The 22,959-nt window shown below is 40.5% G+C and overlaps 1 protein-coding gene across 1 annotated transcript in view; it reads left to right on the top strand.

Annotated features, from left to right (window-relative positions):
• The window catches only part of ATP6V0D2 (ATPase H+ transporting V0 subunit d2), a 50,749-nt gene that overhangs the window by 18,620 nt on the left and 9,170 nt on the right, over window positions 1-22,959 (top strand). Inside the window, 3 exon segments of the mRNA XM_032469882.1 lie at window positions 17,978-18,156; window positions 19,333-19,412; window positions 20,827-20,904. Of these exon segments, the coding sequence (XP_032325773.1) occupies window positions 17,978-18,156; window positions 19,333-19,412; window positions 20,827-20,904 (337 nt within the window).

Below are 22,959 nucleotides of genomic sequence, written 5' to 3'. Positions count from 1 at the left end.
TCTATGTCTATGAGTCTGTTTCTGTTTTGTATTTATGTTCTTTTTTTTTAGATTCCACATATGAGTGATCTCATATGGTATTTTTCTTTCTCTTTCTGGCTTACTTCACTTAGAATGACATTCTCCGGGAACATCCATGTTGCTGCAAATGGCGTTATGTTATCGGTTTTTATGGCTGAATAGTATTCCACTGTATAAATATACCACAACTTCTGTATCCAGTCATCTATTGATGGACATTTAGGCTGTTTCCACATCTTGGCTATTGTAAATAGTGCTGCTATGAACATTGGGGTGCAGGTGTCATCCTGAAGTAGGGTTCCTCCTGGATATATGCCCAGGAGTGGGATTCCTGGGTCATATGGTAAGTCTATTCCTAGTCTTTTGAGGAATCTCCATACTTAAGACAATTCAGAATTTTGTATTTTATATAATGCTTGACAATTGGTTATTTACTGGCCAACATGTTCAGGGTAAAAACCAGATGTCATGCCCGCAGATACATTTTTGTGTGCCTAGGTCAGTGTGTACAACATATACTGTTTAATCTGTTTAGTTAAGGCTTGCATTCTCCAATTAGCCACAGTCTCCAACACTTCTTTGGTCTCATGACCTTCAGGCATTTAGGTTACTTATCAGACCCATGAAGAAACTTACTCTGACATAGATGTTTCACCTGCATCTCTACATCAGAGTCCTACAAAGAAGTGTTTACGTCTCCAGTTTTCAAATTAGGGAAACGGAGGGTCAATGATTTATGTATATTTCAGTATTATTAAGAGGTCCCAGGCCCATCAGTCTAGAAAGCTAATGATCTTGCATTGGCTCAGTAGGTAATAAAAATGCAAGTAAATCAGAAATACCTGTGGGTCCTTGAAAAATAAATGTGTTCCTGATCCCTGTCCCAGGATAGTCTAACCTAGTTGGCCTTGGCGCGGGGTCCACCTGCATTTGGAAGGCGCCCAGGTTATTCTGGTGTGCACTCCTGATTAAAAATGTCCCATTATGGTGCCTCAACTACGTGACTCGGAGGTCAGTTTCACAAATATTCTCATGAATTTTTTCACCACAGTTAAGTACAGGGAAGGCATTCTCTCCCCATCAGGGATCAGAGAACTCAACTACTCAATCCATGGTTTGTCCCACCTTGCCCTGTGACCAGCCAGCCCCGCCAGCATCCAGGTGTACTCTGCAGAGCCTAGAGATGTTATCATAGCAGAAGGTGTACCTACGCAGGAGAGTTGTCTCATAGTTCTGAAAACATTTTTCTTACTTCTCTTCTAGAATGTGTTGCAAAGTTAAGTGTCTATCTAACACCTGTGAACTTCCATCAGTAGGATTACTTCCTGTCCTACTAGGAAATGCCGAGGGCATCATTATGAAAGTGAAGTCAGTCAACCCTGATAGAAAAGGTCTAAATTTAAGTTGGTAAAATAAATATAACCTAAGCATTGCCCATTTGTGTGATATAATTACTGTATATGTGAAACTTGCTTTGAGCATCTGGAATGGATATTTTTAAATGCTTAGTAGCAGGGAGATCTGGAGGTTTTGCATACTATAATTACACACAGTGGTGTGAAACAAAGGGATGAATCCAGTAACATTTTAATGAAAAGACTATATAATATAGACTTGGATTGTTTTGTTTTTCTTCCCTCCTACTCAACACTTTCCAGCAGCATTTCGATTTCTCCTATCTTTTGAGATTAGCCATCTTTTAGTATTCAAAATTAGTATTTTTAAATAATTAGAAATTTTAAATAAGTACATTTTTCTCAATATAGGCAATATACATTTTTCTCAATGTAGAAGGGTTATACATTTTCTCAATGTAGTATGACGAAGGAAATATAATCTTCAATACTTCCCAGTAGTATCAGCCAAGAACTGTAGGTGAAGGACCACTCAGAGAACAAACCTTTAAGGAATCATTTATAAAAGCTAATCAAAGTTCTTGGCTCTCCCAGTGATGCTTTACATCCCTTGTGCAGGCTTCGCGCTGTTTGTGTGGTGAGGGGTTCCACTGCTTGGTTTCCTCTAAAGGGTTTCTTGGAGAAGTCCTTAGCAAAGTGGATTAGTTGTTTGCCCCATCACTTGTTCATCAAAGCCCTGAATAACGTAATTCTGAGTCACTGAGAACTTACATTCCAATGGAGCAGACAGATGTGTCCACAAAGGGCAAACAAATAAGACAGAATTAAGCAACAGCTGTAGTAGAGGCTTGAACACTCAGTGGGAGGACTCTGGAGGGTGAAAAAACTAATTCTGATCTTAAAGGATTTTTCAGAGAAAGTAGAATTTGAATCAATAGTTCGACTGGGCATCAGATTGAAGGAATGGTCTTGCATCTGAGGCATTAAAATGTTTCATATCTGGAGATGACAAGTCATCTCAGGTAGGGCTGGAGCCTAGAGCAGGAGTGTGGACTGGCTGCCAGAGTCAAGAGCCTGGCCCAATTTTGGGATCTGGCCTAAGTCTCTGTAAGTGACAGCCAATCAAGGAGAGTTTTTCAGAATGGGTGCTGCCTTTTGCATGCTTCAGGTGCCCGCGTCCTTGTAGCTAGTGCGTACAGATGCTGAGATGTGGCATCGGGGCACTCCAGCTAGCATTTCAAAGGTGCTGCTTTTCCTTTTTTGTTTATTTATTTTTACTCTTCAATTCTTACTGCCTTGAAAAGTGAGGGGGAATGATCTGATGTGTATTTTAGGAAGATGAATCTGTTGATGTGGTGAAACATGCATTGAAGAAAAGGGACCTGAAGCAGAGAAACCATAGAGGAAGCGATTTTAAAAGCTTTAGACTGGAAATATCAACAGTAGAGAAGGAAAGGAGAGGACAGTGCATTGAAAGGAAAGGAAAGAAGAGGAGATGCATTTGAGAGGTAGACTTAACAGAATTTAGCGTCTTGATCTTTGACGAGTGGGGGAAGGCAGTTAATGATTCCTGGGAATTTTAAGCTAAAGGAGGAAAGAATTTGCAAATAAGATAAAGGATTTTGTTTTTATTTCTGATCAAAGAGAAGCAGTAGCCCATTTAAGTTAGATAAAATTATATAAATAAGTCAGCCATCCTTAATCTCACCATGATTTAACATATTTTATACTCTTTCTATACATTTTGGAAGAATTAAAGTCACTCTGTAAAAATAACTTATTTTTAATATATATCATCAGCATTTTTTTCATGTCAAAAATCTTTCTAATGTTTTTAAATGACTATATAGACTTCCATTTGGTTGTGAACATTTCAGATGTGTTTCGCATCTTCCTTACCTCCAAGTCTGCCTAGTATTTAATTTGTTAAATTCTGATTTCAGGAATCAAATTCCCAGTAATATTATGAGGCTGACTATTTGACAGCACTGTGCATTTGTGATTCTGATCCTTTGGCTAGAAAAGTTCTTCTGGAACTGATTGCCCCAATTTGAAGGCTTTATATCCAGAGAGTCCATGTGAATGTTCATGGGGAGTGAGTGCAGGGCAAACATGTCTCAGCTCCAGCGGCTGATAAAGCCTTCTGCGTGTAAAACTCTCAAGCACTTGAACTGAAAAACAGTGGTGCTCTTCTGCAAAAGCGATCCTTGGTCTGTCTGTAACTGAGTGGTTTCACTTGATCAGCACAACATTTATTGACTGCTATGAATGAAGGCCTATGCTAGGTTCTAAGATTAGAGATGAACTGAATACAGACTTTGTTCTCTAAGCCAGTGGAAGAGTTACTTAAGGTGCAGATTCCAAACCATTCCTCTAAAAATTTTGTTTTAGTGGGTCCTGGAATGTGGTCTAGGAGTCTACACTTCCTTTAAGCCCTCTGGTGACCCTGATGCCAATGAGAAATTCCCACAGCGAGCAGGTAGGCTGAGTCTACGATGTACCAGTTGTGGGACCCTGAAAAGAGGTCTTTGGTCACTCAAAGGCTTGGTTTCCTCATCTAGAATAATAATAATTACGTGCAATACAGAGTTGTGAGCTTCACTAAAAACAGAACCAGCTACGTATTTTGTGAGGCCCAGAAATCAAATACAGGGTCCTTGTTATAAAACGCTTAGTAATTTCAGGACAACAGCAGAGAATTAAGCTAACCCCGGGGCCCTTCTAAGTGTGGAGCCCTGTGTGACTGTACAAAAACTGCACATCCATGAAACTGGCTGATCGAAAACATACGCACATATATATAGTATGTCAATAAATCCACACATAGAATATAGCCACATACATGTACTCAAGACTGTAGCTGACTTTACACGTTAGGGTCTAATCACCTGTGAAAGTGAGAAAAGGTTGCGTAAAGGAGGTGATGCTCAGACTGAGGCTTGAAGGATGGGACCCTGGGAGGCAAATCCAGCAGAGAGAGCAGAAACACAGGCTTAGCCTGTCCCGCTGTTGGGTTGCCGATGCCACTTGGCATCAGCAAGAGTAGTGTCTGAGGGTTAAGGGTGTTAAGGTAACGGATGCAGAAGAGCTGAGGATGCTGCAACAGGTCCCCTCTGAGTGGTAAGTGCACTGGGGTCAAGGTGGACCTGTTCTTGGCTTTGTCAACATTCTGGCTAGTCAGCAATCAGCCACCAGGGGGCATGACTGATCCCAGTTACCTGTTTTCCAAAGTACTGCTCCTTCCCCAGCAGTTGTTTAGTGGAAGACGTGAGGCTGTCCCTTAACCTGGAGAGATCGAGATCCATGCTGGCACTGACCCAGATAGCCACTTCCCTAGTTGTGTTTTATTTTATCTTGTTTATTTTGCTTTTCTAAATTGAAAATAAAGTACATGTGTGTATTTTTTTAAAAGAATTTTTATTTAAAATTTTATTTAGTGCTCATTACAAGCCAGCAATTTCATTCATTCATTCATTCATTTACAGTATAGTTGGTTTACAATGATGTGTCAATTTCTGGTGTACAGCATAGTGATTTAGTTATACACATGTATACATACACGTTTCTTTTACTATTCTTTTTCATCATAGGCTATTACAAGGTATTCAGTAAAGTTCCCTGTGCTATACAGTGAGACCTTGTTGTTTATCTATTTTATATATAATAGTTAGTATCTGCAAATCCTAAACTCTGACTTTATCCCTTCACTACCACCCTCCCTGTAACCATAAGTTTTGTTTTCTATGTCTGCGAGTCTGTTCTGTTTTGTAAATAAGTTCATTTGTGTCCTTTTTTTAGTTTCCACATATAAGTGATATCAGGTGGTGTTTTTTTTTTTCTCTTTACAAGCCAGCAATTTTGTAATCCCTTTCCATGTATTAAATTTACTTAATTCTCACGACAATCCTATGAGGTGGTTTTTTAGAACTACGGAACAGAGATTTTATAAGTAAAGACTATACTTCAGTACCCATTTCCCAAAGCCTAGAGATAAACACTCATAAGTTTTACGCATACTTTCCCAAAATTTTTTCTACATGAAAAATTTTCATATATCTATGCATATATTTATATCTAAACCAACAAATATAAATATAGATGGTTGGTTTTGTTTTTAGAACAGTGAGATATTATATATTGCCTACAATTTATCTTTTTTCATGTAATCCATTAAGAATTTTCTACGTACGTGCATATAGATCTACCATTTTTAAAGCATACATTGTACCCCATTGTGTTGGGTGTACCCTAATTTATTTAATCATCCCCCTTCTGTCCACCTAGCTTGTTTCATTTCTTTGCTATTTCAAGTAATGCTGTAAGAGACCTCATTGTTCATGTATGTTTGCTTTCTCATGCCAGAATTTCTCTACCATAGATTCCCAGAAATGAGATTGCTTTGTCAACAGCCACATGGGTTCTAGATTTTCATCAGAAGAAATAAGAGTCTCCCAACTCTGTTATAACCAGTGTTTTGAACATAATGAGGATAAGATGCACTGGTCACTGTTCTGGACCAGGTGGAGAACAGGCTGTGATAGACACAGCACATTTAACTAACGGGCGAGAAGAATCACTCCATTGGTGTTTTCCTGTGAATGTCTGCAATATTCACACACATGGCTGGAGAAGGGGCAGCGTTGGAGCAATCTCTCTAATGTTATTCTCCTCAGTGGAAAAGTATAGAAAAAGCAAGGAATAGGCAGTGATGACCCCTAGAAAAAGTGCCAGTCATCTCCTTCAGTTCTGTTTACCTGGTGAATATCGGGATTAAATACTTGTATCAACATAGAAAAAAAATTTATTCAACGATTGAAAAAAAATCATCATTGTGTCCCTATTCTGTGCAAGTATGATTCAGGCCTCTTGGAGGCCACAAAAAATGTACCAAAGTCCCCCTCTTTAAGGACATTACACCTAATAAAGATGGGTAAGAATTATCTGTAAATAATTACATTTGAAGTGAACATGTAAAATCACATGTACACAACTGAATAGGCAGAATTAGTGCTTGGAATCCAGGGTGAATGAATGAGCTAATTATTTCTCATGTCCGCAATTGTGATGGCCAATATGTATTGAAAATTAATTTCACACCTGGATAGATATAAATACAAAAATATGGAGAGAGAAAAAATATTACTTCTAGCTGGAGACATTTTAAAAGCTTAATGATAAATGTGGTGTTTGAACACGGCCCTCAAGGATGGAAGAGAAGGATTTCAGCTTTCAGCCGTTGGTGCAGAAGGGGTGATTTATACACTTCTAGAGATGAGTAGGGAACAAAGACATGTGTAGAAAAGGACGAATAAGTTTGAAGAACTTTTAATCCAAACAAATGGATTATACCAAGATTGTAGAGAATCTTAAGTACTAGAGAAAAGAGTTTTCTAAACATTCCAGAGCTACCAAGGGCTTGGGAAATACATAGTGATCAGCATTCTTGTTCTAAAATGTGCTGTTATCAGCAATGCTGACTTCTGAGTAATTTTTCAGTATTTTTTTTTCCTAGAAGGAAAAAAATAAATAAGTGTGACAGCAAAATTAATTGCTTTTAAAAATTACTTTAATTTTCACTTCCTCTGTTTAAAACAGGAGAAATTTCAGAGAAGTAAGAAATATTACCCAACATGTCAAATTTCAAGAGGGAGCAGAATGTTTATGGAGATATTCTAAATCTCAACAGTCTACTTAGCAGATCAGATTCAGTGGCAGGGCTACCCCATCTGAGTATATGGAATTAGCACTGGATCGAATAAACCTGGCGTATAGCAGGAATGTTTACCAGTGTACTCCAGGAAGACTTTCATTTGAAAATTAACACATTGCAAAATACTTCCAACATGACCATACTGTCCAGATTACAATAAGTAACTGCTGTGCTTGTGAAGGGTGGATCAGCACCCTTCACTGAGGAATTTCACTGAGGAAGGAAATAACTGAAGCGCGCCTAATGTATTTCACACACCACTCCCCTGTCCTTTCCGTGAACAATCACTCCTGATTATGCATCTTATGTCCCTGTTCCTGTATTTCCATATGTCCAAGTGTGACCTAAGAAACATATCCCAGTTCTGCTCACCTAAAACAGAATTGTTGTCACTAGGGACATATATTATGTGTTGCAGATGAAAGGATGCTGACCTCGATGCTTAGGTAGAAGGAACTAGTCCTGATATCAGGACGTGGCCCCTGTGATGAACCCAAACCTCAGTCAAGATGCTCCTAGAATATGAGTCTCTTACAATCTCCAAGTTCATCAAGTGGCTTACTATCCAGTCAAACCCAGAGGGAGAAGTCCAGACTGAGTCTCGAAGAGCCTCCATCTTAACAAAGGGGTTCAGGCCTTTCTATATGTTACGATAAATGATTACCCAGCATGGTTTCCAAGATGAATGATTACATTCCCAAAGAGATAACGTTAAACTTCTTGAAGTTCAGGTTATCTCGAAGGAAGCATCACATGAGGTGAGGGCCACACTAGGGTAATTCTAGGGTTACAAGATGCAGACCAGGATGGGAACAGGTTCTGTAGAAGGTATAAATCAGATTTGAGGGTCAACATGCCAACAGGTGTCATGATTTACGGTCTTGAGGGTGTCCTGTCTTCCTAATGACTGTACCACTCAGCTTCTCAGCTTCTGGTCTCCACACCACACCAGGGGTTAACCCCTTGTCTTCTTAGAGCAAAAGGTACATTTAGAAAGGATTCTACTCACTAGAACTAAGTGTAAAATTACAGGGATAGAGAAATTTCAGACTTGAAACAGACTCAGAGATATAGAATACAGACTTGTGGTTGCCAGGGGGAGGCAGGGTGGGTAGGGACAGACTGGGAGTTTGAGATTTACAGATACTGACAGGTATATGCAGAATAGATAAACAAGTTAACACAGTATAGCACAGGGCAATACAGCCAAGATCTTGTACTAGCTCACGGTGAAAAAGAACATGAAAACGAATATATGTATATTCATGTATGACTGAAAAACTGTGCTGTGGCACCAGAAATTGACACAACATTGTAAACTGACTATAACTCAATAAAAAAAAGAAAAATATATATATACCAAAGAAAAAGAAATTTCAGAGTTAATGAACGAGTATAAACAAGGCAGATTTTTTACGCTAAAGATTATGTGGCTTATAATTTTCTCTTCCTCTTCCTCCAAGGTCCAGTTTACAGGAAACTATCTTCCTCTAAGGGTATATGACCCTCCGACTTTACTGGAGGCACCATACTAATGTTTTCCTATGTATTACTAATCCTGGTGCCAATCATTCAAAGTTGAATAAATATTTCTACTTAAGACCAAGGACATGGAGCTCTTGTTAAACTGGTTTTTAAATTGTTTTACTTAAAAAATATTTTTAGTAACTTCTTTTGGGGGGAGTGATAATTAGGTCTGTTTGTTTATTTATTTATTTATTAATGGAGGTACCAGGGATTGAACCCAGGACCTTGTGCTTGCTAAGCTTGTGCTCTACCACTGAGCTGCACCCACCCTCTAAACTGGTTTCTAAGTAACAGAGCTGGGCTTAGAATGAGGCTTATCTGTTTCAAAGCCTGGGCTCCTCTTACCATGACAGTTTATGATGTACAAACTGTTTCTGCGTGTTCAAATTAAAATGTGCATAATGAGCCCCACTTTAGAGATAAATTCATTTGATGAATTTTAACAGATGTATATACATCGATGAAACCACCACCGCAATAAAGAAAGCTGACATTTCCATCACGCCCCAAGAGGTGCAAATTTTAAACTCCCAATTTATCCCTTCCACCCCCTTTACCCCCTGGTGTAACCATTTGTTCTCTGTGTCTGTGAGTCTGTTTCTGTTTTGTTCATTTGTGTCCTTTTTTTCAGATTCCACATATAAGCAATATCATATGGTATTTTTCTTTCTCTTTCTGCCTTCCTTCACTTAGAATAATAATCTCTAGGTCCATCCATGTTGCTGCAAATGGCATTATTTCATTCCTTTCTATGGCTGAGTAGTATTCCACTGGACATATATACCCTAACTTCTTTATCCAGTCATCTGTCAATGGACAGTTAGGTTGCTTCCATGTCTTGGCTATTGTAAATAGTGCTGCTGTGAACATTGGGGTGCATGTGTCTTTCTGAATTATATTTTTCTCCAGATACATGCCCAGGAGTGGGATTGCTGGATTATATGGTAAGTTGAGTTTTCATTTTTGATTGGGGGTGTGTTGAAGGAGCACACAGGAGCCAAATGCAGGATTGAGCAATAAAGTGTCAAAGCTGCAGCAATCTGAGCAATAAAATAAAGGATGTTGTGTGGAATTATCACTGAGTGTAAAATTAATATTCACGAGACCATCCTGGTTTAAATAAATGATTGGATAACTTAATAAATGAGGGAGAAGAGACAATGCTCCCTTACAGAATAATTTGTGTAGATACTCCATCCTCAAGGAGGGGAACCATACTTTCCACTTCTTAAATGTAGGCTGCCCATGAGGACTTCCTTCCAAAGAGTACAATATGGAAAGAGGGGGCAATGGAGACAGCTGGCTAACACTCCCTCAGCCAGGTGATCAAGGTCAACACAGTCAAATTATGCTAATAGTATGTCCCTTTGATATGATGTGATGGGAATGGCTCCTGCTTCTGCCTGGCTTGTGGATGTGCAGAACCAGTCTGCAGGGGCAACTGGGGTGGGGGGTGGGATGGGCACAGAGATTTCTCCAAATCCCTGGATTTCAAGCTTCCAGCTCTTCTCTCTGCATCCTTTAAGATTCCCCAACTCCACAAACCTTTAAGACTCTCTCCCTCATTCCTGGGTGCTGTGCATAATGAGTCCCAGAAGGAGAGGCAAAAAGGGGAAAGGCTAAAAAAGTATTCAAAGAAATAATGACTGAAAATTGTCCAAAGTTGGCAAAAGACACAAACCTACTGATTCAAGAAGCTAAGTGAACCCCAAACAAGAAAAACCCAATGGGATCCAAGCCAAGACACATCTTAATCAAACTTCTGAAAGACATAGACAAAAATACCTTGAAGGTGTGACACCTGTTGGGGGAAAAGCAATATGAAAAATAGTGGATTTCTCATTAGAAACCATGGTGTTCAGAAGGAACGGGTGTAACTTTTTTTTTTTTTAATGCTGAAAGGAAAGAAATGCCAACCCAGAATTCTATATACAGTGAAGGTATCTTTCAGGAATGAAAGGGAACTCAAAACAGTCTCAGATGAATGAAAACTAAGCATTTATTGCCCAGAGACCTACCCTAAAAGAATGACTAAACCAAGTTCTTGAAACAGAAAAGGAAAGGACTCTCAAAACAACAGGAAAGAACAACAAAAAAGGGGGAAAGATGGGTAATTACAATAGACTTTATCATCTTAATTTTCTAAGTTATATTTGATGGTTGAGGCAAAAATTATTACTTGTCTAATGTGGTTCTCACTGTATGCAGAGAAAATATTTAAGACAATTCCATTATAAATAAGGAAGGTAAGGAGGCTGTAAAAGAGGTGAGATTTACACACTCCACTAAACGCAGTACAGCTACTCTGGCAAGTAGTTTGACAGTTTCTTGAAAACTAAACATCTCCTTACCATATGCCTCAGAAGTTGCACTTCTAGGCATTTATCCCAGGTAAATTAAAACTTACGTCCACATAGAAACTGACATATTTGTGTCCATAAAAGTTATTATTAATAACCGCCAAAAACTGGGGGGAGAAACCCCAAATCCCTTCCACAGGGGAGTGGTGAAACAGATACACACATCCTATGGAATACTACTCACCAATAAAAAGGGGCAGACCATTTACATGCAACAACATGTATGTACTACATGTATTTCAAGGAAATTAAGTTGAATTAAAGTAGCCAATCTCAAAATGTCACATAATATACAATTCCAGTTATATATTATTCACAAAAAAAGCAAAATTATAGAGAGAAAGAACAGATTAGTGTTTGTCAGAGGTTGGGAGATGGGTGTGACTATGAAGAGGTAGCACACAGATCTTTGGGTGATACGATAGTCCTGTATCTTGACCCTGGGGGTGGTTACGCAAACCTCCACGTGGGATAAACTAACAAACCACACACACAGAGTACCAGTTGTCTAGTTCTAATTTTGACCCTGACTAGGTAGGTGTAGCCTCCAGTGGAAACTGGGTGAAGAATACACAGGATTCTCTGTACTGTCTTTGCAACTTCCTGCAAATCTATCATTATCTCAAGATAAAAAGCTTTAAAAATGTAGACAATATTGTTGTGCCCACGTAATAGAAATAGTAATAAAAACTCACATAAAATTGCTTCTTACATTTGAAGCCTGTGATCACAAGAAATGAAAACAGATTTATATTTAATTATGTGTTTATAGCGTTAAAGAGGGGCATGAAAGACTTTCAACATAAAGACACAAATGCTACATTAGGGTAAAATTTCATCAGAGAATTGGAATGGAAATAACATTTCCAGGAAAAATAAAAAAAAGAGGAACAACATAATTTCCTTCTGTTTATGTATTTGTAATTGAATAGTGGGGGTATCTTAGCGACCTTGGGCTTCTGTTACTAAATGCCACAGACTGAGTGGCTTAAACAACAAGAATTTGTTCCTTACGGTTTTGGAGGCCTGGGGGTCCACAACCAAGGTGCCACCCAAGTTGGTTCCCTGCTGAAGGCTCTCTTCCTCACTTGCAGACGGCTGCCTTCTCACTGGGTCCTCACTTGGCAGAGGGAGAGAGCAAGCTCTCTGGAATCTGTTCCTGTGGGGACACTAATCTCATCATGAGGGCCCCACCCTCATGACCTCACTTGAACCTAATTAATAGCCCCAAAGTCCCCATCTTTATATTGCATCGCCTTGGGGGTTAGGGCTTCAACATGAATTTTAGGGGGACAAAATTCAGCCTCTAGCAAGTGGGTATCCAGATTCTTCATTGGATCATTTAATTTGAGTGATTTCACAGTTTCATTTTAAATACTGGTGTTCACAATATACCGGAAATGTCTTTGCAGTATTTAAACTTATAATAAAAGTTTTCACATGTCATCTTAAAATATCTGAGCTAGTACACAGTTTCAGCAATTGTTTCATGTTGTTCCGGGGCAACACTCTTCACATTTACTGCCTCAGCCCACCTGGGAGCTCTCTTCCCTAGAAAGCTGTTGTAGTCAGTTTCCCCCACCCCTTGCCTTACAGCCCAGTCCTTGTCTCTGTTCCTGAATCAATCCAAGCTTCACACTTTTCATGGAAATTTCCCAACTGTGCAGATGCTTTATCATATGTACATTCTGATCAGTGACTTCTTTTGCTCTAATCCATCAATAAGGCAGGAGTGTATAGCTCAAGTGGTAGAGCACATGCTTAGTATGTGGGTCCTGGGTTCAATCCCTGGTACCTCCATTAAGAAACAAACAAATAAACCTAGTCCCCCCCTAAGAAAAAAAAACTTTAATGAAAAAATTGAAAACATAAAATAATCCATCAGTAAGACTGTTTTAGATCTTCTAGAAATGTATTGAAATCTCTGTTTCCCTCATGTCACTCTGTAGACGAATATTTTCCTTTTCATATACCTTGAATATGAATCTGGTTTGGGAGGGCCCAATAGTGCATGGATATGCTTAGCCCAAAATCTGACTAGAAGTTGTGTGTATAGCGCAGTGGTAAAGACTGTGCTTAGCAGGTGCAAGGTTCTGGGTTCAATCCCCACTACCTCCATAAAAATAAAAATATATATACTTTTAGAAATTCACCCTTTTGGGGGCAGGTGTAGCTCAGTGGTAGCACCCATGCTTAGCACGCATGAGGTCCTGGGTTCAATCCCCAGTCCCTGCATTAAAAAATAAATAAGTAAATAAACCTAATTGCCCCCCTACCCTCGCAAAAAACAAAACTAAGTGGCCTTTATGGCTCATCTCAAAATCTGACCAGAGAAGCCTGAAAGGATTTGTAACAATCTTCTGGCTTTTACCTGTGTCCGCCACCATAGTAGCTGTGTCTTCAAAGAGAACTTGACGCCTTTCTTCTGAACTTTAACTTCACCTAAACCATGTTCTTAGAAGACCTCTGTCTCTCTCTGACCATCTCAGGCCAGAGTGCTTGGGGAATGACAGTCATTTCTCAGCTGTTGCCAATGACACTTAAGTACTTAAAATCCTTATCCACAGAACAGTTCCTCTAACTCACCATACTATGGCTCCGCATTATCTGATCCTTCAGCGACTGTCACGTTAGCCCAGAGTGTGATATTATTACATAGGAAACACAGTCTAGTTAGTTTCAAGATCCTTAAAGCTTCGGAGCAAAAGAAAAAGGGACGGCGCAAAGTCCAAAAGGAAACATTAAAGTATCTTCTAGCTGGAGCTGTTTTGTGAGAATCCAGCATGGAGCCCGGGCCTGGGCTTTGCGGTCCCAACTCTGCCCCTTCCCATCAGTGTGACCTTGGACAAGGCATGGAACCCCTCAAAACCTCCATTTCTTATGTGCAAAGTGGTGGTCCTAGTGGTCCTTACAGCCCTGAACTGTGGGGAGGCCCGAGTGGGAACGTGTGTACAATGCCTGGCACATTCAAGCAGTGTTTGCATTTTTTTAAATTATTATTTTTTACAATCTAAAATTTCTGAAATCAAGCCATTTATGCTCACAATTTTCGATGACTTGATGGTTTTCACAGGTGCCATTATCAGAGTTAAATATCAGAGAAGTATTTAGAAGGGGTTATAAGTGAGGTCGTGTGTCTAGACCATGAGTAGGAGAAAAATTACCCCAACTGAGTGGGCACTAGTCCTGGCTCTGTTACTACTAATAAGCACAATTACTTAAAACACGAAGCATTTGAACCGGGTGAACACCCAGATGTCTTGAAGCTCAAATAATACTCAAGCAACATCCGTGGGGATCGCATTCCTCACCACCGGAGGGGTGGCCCTGGAGTTCTAGCAAGATTACAGTCTGGAGAGAGTAAACTGTCTTCTGGGCATGTTAGCCTGCTGCCCCGCCCTGCCAAAGAAGGGTAATTATATACCTGGTGCCTGTGTGATGGAGATGAGCAAGGGGATGGGAAAGGGGCCCCTCTCCCCGGCCGTGGGCCACGTCCTGAGTTCTCACCTCATTTCCTGAACAAAATGGTGAGAATTGCTGGTGTGGTCCCAGCTTAGAAACTCAAAGGGCACTCAGATAACAAGCTGAAATAAAACAGAATTCAATCTCTGTAGCCCTTGCTCTGGTCAAGATAGGACCTAGCCCTCTATTAGTTCAAAAAAAAAAAAAAGCACACACACGTGACATCCATACACGCACGTGACATCCACACGCATATTGTCCAGGCATAGGCTTGACTGTTTCGTGGGGGCTGACTTCTTACAGCCTTGACCCTGGCTGCCTGTTGATGTTTGTCTGGCAGCCCTCTGCAGATTGGAACTGTTGAAGGCTCATATGCTTTCATATTACAGGGGTGCTGTGGGGGACAATGAAAATATCTGGAGTCTGCTAAGGATTATTAAAGGCTGGTAATTCCCCTCTCAGGTAATAGCTTTTGAGCCATAAAGGGACAGTTAAACAAGCACTTCCCTTTTAATATCATTTTCAAGAGATAAAAAGGATTCTAAACTTCCCTAATGTCTAAATTTGGTCCTGCTGTTTGGGGGGTGAAGCAACTTTACAGTCATGCGCTTTTTATAAAGGGATCATTGCCTGCTTCCAAGCTTCTTTGGATAAAACTTTTCCCTGGGGTAAACTGTGGAAGCTCCACCGTGAAGGGGACTTTTGCCGCTGGAAATGCGTTCTTCCAGGGGAAGTTGGACACCGGACTCCAGTGACATGCTGCTGAGTGACGAGGCTCATCTCCATCCAGTGAGAGGCGCTCTTTTCCAGCCTGGATTGTGTGGTGGTTGAGTGCCCATCACTGTCCAACCTGGAGGACTCTGTCCCATGGATCAGCGGTCCCTCCCCTCTGCTGACCCGCCACCTCGGGCTCTCAGCTGCCTCTCTCCCCTCAGCCCTTAAGCATACTCTCTTCTCTCCCATCTGAATAAAACAAACCCCCAAACTGAAAGTCCAGAGCTCCTTTGGCCCCCAGGTCTCCATATAGTTACCTTCCCCTTCCTTGTAGTTTGTTTTTTTTTTTAAATGGAGAATTTTTTTTTTCTCCGTTCTTTTTTGGGGGGGGAGGGTGCATTCCTTTTTATTGAAGTGTAGTCAGTTTACAATGTTGTGTCAACTTCTGGTGTACAGCATAATGTTGCAGTCCTACATGTACATACATACGCTCTTTTTCCTATTCTTTTTCATTATAGGGTACTACAAGATATTGAATACAGTTCCCTGTGCTATCCAGAAGAAACCTGCTGTTTAATGGAGAATTTTTAATGGAGGATTTACTGGGGGTTGAACCCAGGACCTCCTGTGTGCACTCTACCACTGAGCTATACCCTCCCCCCGCCCTCCTGCCCTTCTTTGTACTTGGAACTCTTTTTTTTTTTAACACTCTTCACTTCTCACTCGTTTTAAACACACAGTGGTCGGGTTCCTGCCTCTTCCCCTTTCCCTTCCATGAGCACACTCCACGGAATGTGTTTCCACTGTGTCCTCAGATGGCCCCTGCACTGCTGCATCCTGTGAATACTACTTCAGGGTCTGTCTTGATTTTCTTGTGTCCTTTGATGCTCTATATACTTCTTCCCAAAACTTCCTAGAATCCTCTCCCCTGGTTTTCCCCCTTCCTTCTGGTCATCCCTTCTCAGGTTCCAGCAAGGCCTTTACTTGTTGGGGTTCCCCAGAGTTCTCAGGACAGAACTCTTTACATACACTCTGGGATGTGGTCCCAAGCAGTCCCAAGATGTCTGCATCCACTTTTAAGCTAGTCTCCCCAGATCCCCTGAATGTCTCTGGTCCACTGCTGTCTTCAGGACTCAGACGTCTGAGGTCTGCTTGGCATCACCTCCCAGGCATCTCAGCTCCTTCTGTCCAAAACATCTGCTCCCATTACAACCTGCTCTTCCTTCAGTGCCCTCCACTCAAGAAATGGTGCCAGCATCTAACTGTTAACCTAGAAACCACGTGTCCTATCCTTGACAAGTGAACCCAGCATAATATGAGGGTTAAGAGAAAGACTCCAGAAGCAGACTGAGTTGGATTCCCAGCTCTCTCATTTGTTAGCTGTGTCATTATGGGTGAGATTTTTACCTTTTTGGGCCCCTGGTTCCTCATCTGAAAAGTGGAGATAAGAACACTGTTACCATCGCAGTGTTATTATCATGATTAAATAATATGACTTTTGTAAAGCACCGCAGTGTACAAGGGTTGGTGCACCTCTTCTCCTGTTTTAATGCACACTCCCTCTATGTAGATTATAACTGCCCGCTCTGCTTAAAGGCATTCAGTATCTCCCATCGCCGTCAACATCCAGCTTCCTCTTTCAGGACTTTGCACGCTGAGCCTCGGCCCCACCTCCAGTGCCCAGCTTCAGGCGGAAAAGCGTCCTCACCCCTTGCCCTCTCATCTCTGGGCTGCTCTTCCTTCTGCCTGGAAGCATGCTTCCCCCTAATTCCCAGCTGATTTTGCCTGGACAGCTCCTGCTTGTTGTGCAAGTTGCAGCTTGAATGTCACTCCCGAGGAAGCCTGATCCCAGACTGGTTTCGTGCCCAGCTCTGACTCCCACACCGCCCTGTCATCTCCTTTCACAGCCTGTGTGCTTCACTGCCGTTTCGTGCCAGGGGGTTCTTTGTGCAGTACCTCCCTTGCTCTGTGTTCTCTGTGAAGGAAGTGTCTATGTCTCTCTCATTTCTCAACCTAATTGCTTGGAATATCCTGGGTAGAGCTTACACTGAAGAAAGAAATCACATAAAGTATGAGCCTATGTGCCCTTGAGGTTCTGGGAGGGGGGAAAAGTCTAGAAATGTCACCATCTACTCTTAAATGAGGAAAAAGAATACAGAATATTTTAATTTTTGATAACATTTTCATATTAAAATTAATAAATATTTATATTTAATTTTAATTTATTTTTAGATATTTAAAACTTTGAACCCTTAAAGAGGGGCTCATCACAGATTTAAATAGTCAATTTCTAAAGTAAGTGGTATAGCTCAGTGGTAGAGCGCATGCTTAGCACGCACAAGGTCCTGGGTTCAATCCCCAGTACTTCCATTAAAATAAAAAAAAAAACCTAATTACCTGTCCCCCCTAAAAAAAAGAGAAAAAAATTTTTTAATGTTTTTTAAAAAAGATGATCAAACAGTCATAAAGTAAGTGAAACACTTTAGGTCTGTTTATAGTCCATTATGAGAAATCAGTTTCACTCCCTCAGTGCTCTCTGTGCCCTCCCATCTGACAGTCCCTGTGCGGAAGTCATCATCACGTACCCCCACCACTCAGTTACTGTAACATTGAATATGGGTTTTCAAACTATAGTACCCTCTGAGAGTCAGATAATTTACCCCACCCACATCTCTCAGACCCCAGGGTTTAAAATAAAAGGAGACTCACATATTTCCTTAATGAAGGAGTATGTGCCTGGACTGTGTGCATTTTTTTTTTTCACACACGGAATGCCTCTTATTCTCAGACAAGTGTTTTCCTAACGATTGCGCCTTCTTCTAAACCAGGTGCAGTTACATGATCGACAACGTGATTCTACTGATGAACGGGGCGTTACAGAAAAAGTCTGTGAAAGAAATGCTGGTAAAGTGCCACCCGCTGGGCCGTTTCACAGAAATGGAAGCCGTCAACATTGCAGAGACGCCTTCGGAGCTCTTTAATGCCATCCTGGTGGAAACCCCGTTAGGTATGAAGGTGGAAGGAGTTGTACAGCTGCATATGTGTGTGATCACAGTCATTAGAAAATGCACTGTCTGTTCACAATTTTCTCCACGAGTACAGTCATGCGATGCAGATTCCTAGAGGTGGAAGGGACACCAAAGAATCACCTGGTCCAGCTCCCTCATTTTTCAGATCAAGGCAAATGAAGCATACCACGCGGGGTGGCATACAAACCATTTGTAGCCTAGAGGAGCACGTGCTCATCTCCCAGCTTCCAGACCTTTGTCCCTTGAACCTGATCATAGCAGATAAATCACAGAACTTGTAATTTTTTTAAAAAATTAATTTTCTACCTGGATTTCAAATGATTTCATTTAAAATTTCTGTCTAAATACGACTGCATATAGGTGGCATTTTGATTTAGGAAGTCTAGTGTGCCCTTTTTTCTGAGATGCTCAGCAGTGTCTGTCAAATGACCTGAAGCAATGATGAAACAAATGTTAATTTCATTATAATTTGGCACTGCATTAACATTTAAAATACTAATGGGATAATTTCGTACAGTTATTGTCATGAAACATGGATAATAGCAATTCACTATTGACCCTCCGTCCAAATAGTTGCCATTTAAAACAGATTTTTAAAAAGAAAAAAATTACATCATTATTAAGTGTCTGATACTAAAAGAAAATCCCATGGCAGAAAGAGGGTGAGTCTGGAAGCAGACATTCGTGAGTGTGAAGCCAGGCTCTGCCTGCCCCCAATCAGGTGACTTGGAGCAATTCGTTCTCCTTCAGTTGCCTCATTTTAAAAACAAGAGTATCTTACAATAACAGAGCTTTGAAAATTAAATAAGACACAGTTTCAAGACAAGTCAGTGATTGGCAAAGAATAAAACTACAAATGGTAAATATTATTGTTAGATAAACGAAGGGAGGGGAGGTTTCAAAAAGTAAACCAGAAAGTGAATAGTTCAAGGTTGTGAGGACTAAATAAGTGAAAGGGTATCCAGTGTTTAGCGAGGGCTTTGCACAGAGCAAATGCTTCCGAAGTAATCTCTCCTGCTGTCACCACTACTGTTAGCCTCATTGAGCGTGTGGCTTGCCATTGCACGCGAAGGGGGGTGCATTCCAGAGACATTTGCTAGAGTTTATAATCATGTTTTGGTTAATTGCTGTTGTATTTTAATTTCTGCTTTCAGCTCCATTCTTTCAAGACTGTATGTCTGAAAATACTCTAGATGAGCTGAATATTGAAATACTGCGCAATAAACTGTACAAGGTAACTGCTTCCCCAAATACTATGTCCTTCTTTGTTACATAATACATCATAACCAGAGTCCTGTATCAAATGTTACTTGCCCCATAGCCAACTTCTGAATGATGGAGCTGTGAGTACTTGGAACAAAGCTCATAGTCCTGGTCTGTCTTCCAGGATAAATACGTGTATGTCAGTTTCCCTCCAACCGTCAAGGTTCTTGAGAGGACCCCATCCTTCCCTGTATCCTTAGCTCTTTACATGGTGCCTGGAATATGAGGTATCAGATGGATGGATAGAAGGTGGGTGGCTGGATGGATGAACGGGGTAACCACATCAATCCATTTCAGCACAACCAGCATCCGTAGTGAACCTTGTGTTATGTAGCATCCTTCTCTGTCCTCAACCCTCAGAGTCCCTGAATTTCACAAGCTACTCGTCCATACAATTTAAATCTGCTGACAGCATGCAGCATACCAAGATGACCAGCTTGTGGACACTACATCATAGACACCACTTTGTATAATCCGGCCAGCTGTCTGCCTGGGCTTCACTGCCGCCATTTGAGCAGCTCTGTGTGATATGGGCTGAGCAAAATCTGTCCATTTTCACTTATATGACCATTGCATCTTTGAACACTCCCACGAAGTAACACTAAATGAACACAGAATATATAGGGTAATATATATGCCATGCCATATATTTAACATCTATGCTGAAACATGGACATTTCTCAAAAGCATTGCATTTTCAGGCAACTTTCCTTTTCATATAAAGAGACTTACGTTGTTAGAGGAGGCATCCCTGAGCTAGAGCTGACAGAAGGCGCTATTCTAAGCATTTATAGGCGTTAACTCAATCCCCCCAGCAAAACTATGTGCCATCCCCATTCCTCAGATGAGAAAACTGAAGCATGGAGAGGTAAGATTTACCTGGCAGCAGTCAGCTAGCAAGTCAGAGAGTTGGGATTCGAACACGGGCTGTCTGACTCTACCCCCCGGACTTTGCCTTTTCTTGTATATTTCTATGCTCAGTGCCCTCCCAAACGTGTCTCCTGAGCACTAAGAGAGATTACATGTCAGCATAGGACCTAATCTAGACTTTATTTGCTGAGCTCATAAAAAAGTTTGGCACCCTTGTTAGAATAGCAGGAATTAGCCATGTGAAACAATGCGAGAGCCACCCAAAAAAAGTGCTTGTTAAGTCATTATAAGCTCTGGTCGGTGCAATTCTGTTCTTCTCTGGAGTTCCTTTTTTAGGCTGAGCAGTATGCTTCAATGTGAAAGTCTGCACCAAATTTATTATAAAATATCTCCCTATGGGAGAAGTTAATTCAATTTCCATTAAGAAGCTTAATAAGCCATGAAAAGCTGATCTAGAAATTTCCAAAAGGAAAATACATTCATTTTATTGTTTTATAATTTTTCTTCTTTTTAAGTCTTACATCGAGGCATTCTATAAATTCTGTAAGAATCATGGTGATGTCACAGCAGAAATTATGTGTCCCATTCTTGAGGTAAGAAAGAGTCCTTGAATTTTTTTTATGTCCAATAATGTACTTGCACACTTTTTATTTATATAATCCTACCAATGTTTTTTAATCTGAGAAGTTCCTTTATCTAGGAAAAAAAGCAATATATTTTATTATATATATATCATTTGATGTCTTCCAGTTAAAAGTAATATTTTCCTAGTTTTCTACATGGAAGAGTTATTTTGGAATTCAAAAAGAATAATGTTTATAGAAGTTTGATCATAATTCACTTTGATGTAGTATGAAGAAAGTAGGTTGTAATTAGCTGAAAATTTAGTATGCTGTGGACAGGTGGTGCACAATAGATACTCTTACAATAATCACCAACTTCCCTCCAATGAGGGAACATTGGGCAGCTGGGAACCCCCACAACTGGGCACCACTGTGGGTAGCATTCCTTATGTAAATCCTAAAATTAAAAAAGGCTGCCCCGAGCAACCCTTGAGCATTCATTCCAGCTCTTGGCAGGAAGACTCTCTGGGTGGTGATGCCCACTTGGCATGCCCACTTAATCCTCACAACCTGCCACATGCCACCGTTCGTTCCTACCTCTCTAATTGGTGTTACACTCTTTTAGATTCCTCTTTATCATCACAGATTTCATCTGTGCCCAGAGGCCCTCTTGCTTGCAAGTGTTGATCTACACACGCATGGGAGACTCAGGCCAGAGATCGGAAGGGACTGAGGGAATTGTGGGTAGAGTTTACATCTGCATTTTACATAAATCTCTCTTGCTAGCTTCCTAATTCACCTGGATATTTAAAAAAGAAAAATAAATAGCATTCTGGGCTTAGAAAGCTCTTGCTTTGCCCTGTGAAACCAAGGTTTATCTTTATATATCTAAAGAATATCTTTGATCATTAGATGATCTGTTACAGTGGCTTCATTGGTGGGTAGATATTTAAATAGTTCAGTGACTTCTGATTTCAAGAAAAGCCTGGTAAGGATGACCCTTTAAGCAAGAAGAGGGGGGCAAAAAACAACTTTATCTGCATATATTTTAACCTAATGTTCTGAAACTGCATTTGATAAAATCAGTTCCCCTCAAAACGTCTAATTATTAAAATTTTACAGTTAGAGACGCCGTGCTATCGCCTGTTGAAACCTGGAAAGCCAAAGCTGCCCTTGAAGTGAAAACTCTTTGGAGAACTCCAAAAACGTTGTTTGCCCTTGTCTGTTGTTACACAGAAAGTGGGCATTGACAAATAGCAGTTTTTTTCATAGCATGCTAATTATCAGAAAGTGAGCTAGTCTCTTTCAGATACGCCGATCACATAACATAAGCAGCTGGCTGACCCTGTGAGGCATCCCCTTTCTTTTCATAGATTTAACTACTCGCCACACTAAAAGAAGCCACCTTATCTATGGCATAATTCCTGTGCTTTAGAAATGGCCACGTACTTTATAACCACAAAATGTGCGAAAAAAGAGTTATGTTAAATTTAATAACCTTCACACCTGTCAGAATGGCTATCGTCAAAAAGCACACAAATAACAAATGTTGGCAAGGATGTGGGGAAAAGGGAACCCTCCTACACTGTTGGTAGGAATGTAAATTGGTGCAGCCACTGTGGAAAACAGTATGGAATATTCTCAAAAATCTAAAAATAGAACTACCATGTGACCCAGCAGTTCCACTCCTAGGTATCATAGCTGGAAAAAAAAATATTAATTTGAAAATGTATGTGCACGCCAATGTTCACAGCAGCATTATTTACAATTGCCAAGATCAGGAAGCAACCTAGTGTCCGTCACTTGGGATAAAGAAGGTGTGGTGTGTATATATACAATGGAGGACTCCTCAGCCATAAGAAAGAAGGAAGTTATCTAAAAGTTACAGCAAACCAGTGAATAAAACAAAAAAGAAGCAGACTCACAGATACAGAGAACAAACCAGTGATTACCAGCGGGGAGAGGAAAGGGGGAGAGACAATACAGGGGTAGGGAGAATACAGGTTATTATGGGGTTATATGAAATCATGTGTGTGAAACTTTTGAAAATTATTAAGCACTATATGAGTGAAGGAATCTTCCATT

The sequence above is a fragment of the Camelus ferus genome, chromosome 29, assembly GCF_009834535.1.
Source record: "Camelus ferus isolate YT-003-E chromosome 29, BCGSAC_Cfer_1.0, whole genome shotgun sequence".
Lineage (NCBI taxonomy): Eukaryota > Metazoa > Chordata > Mammalia > Artiodactyla > Camelidae > Camelus > Camelus ferus.
The sequence above is the reverse complement of the archived record's forward strand: the minus strand, read 5'-3'. Positions and strand labels throughout refer to the sequence as shown.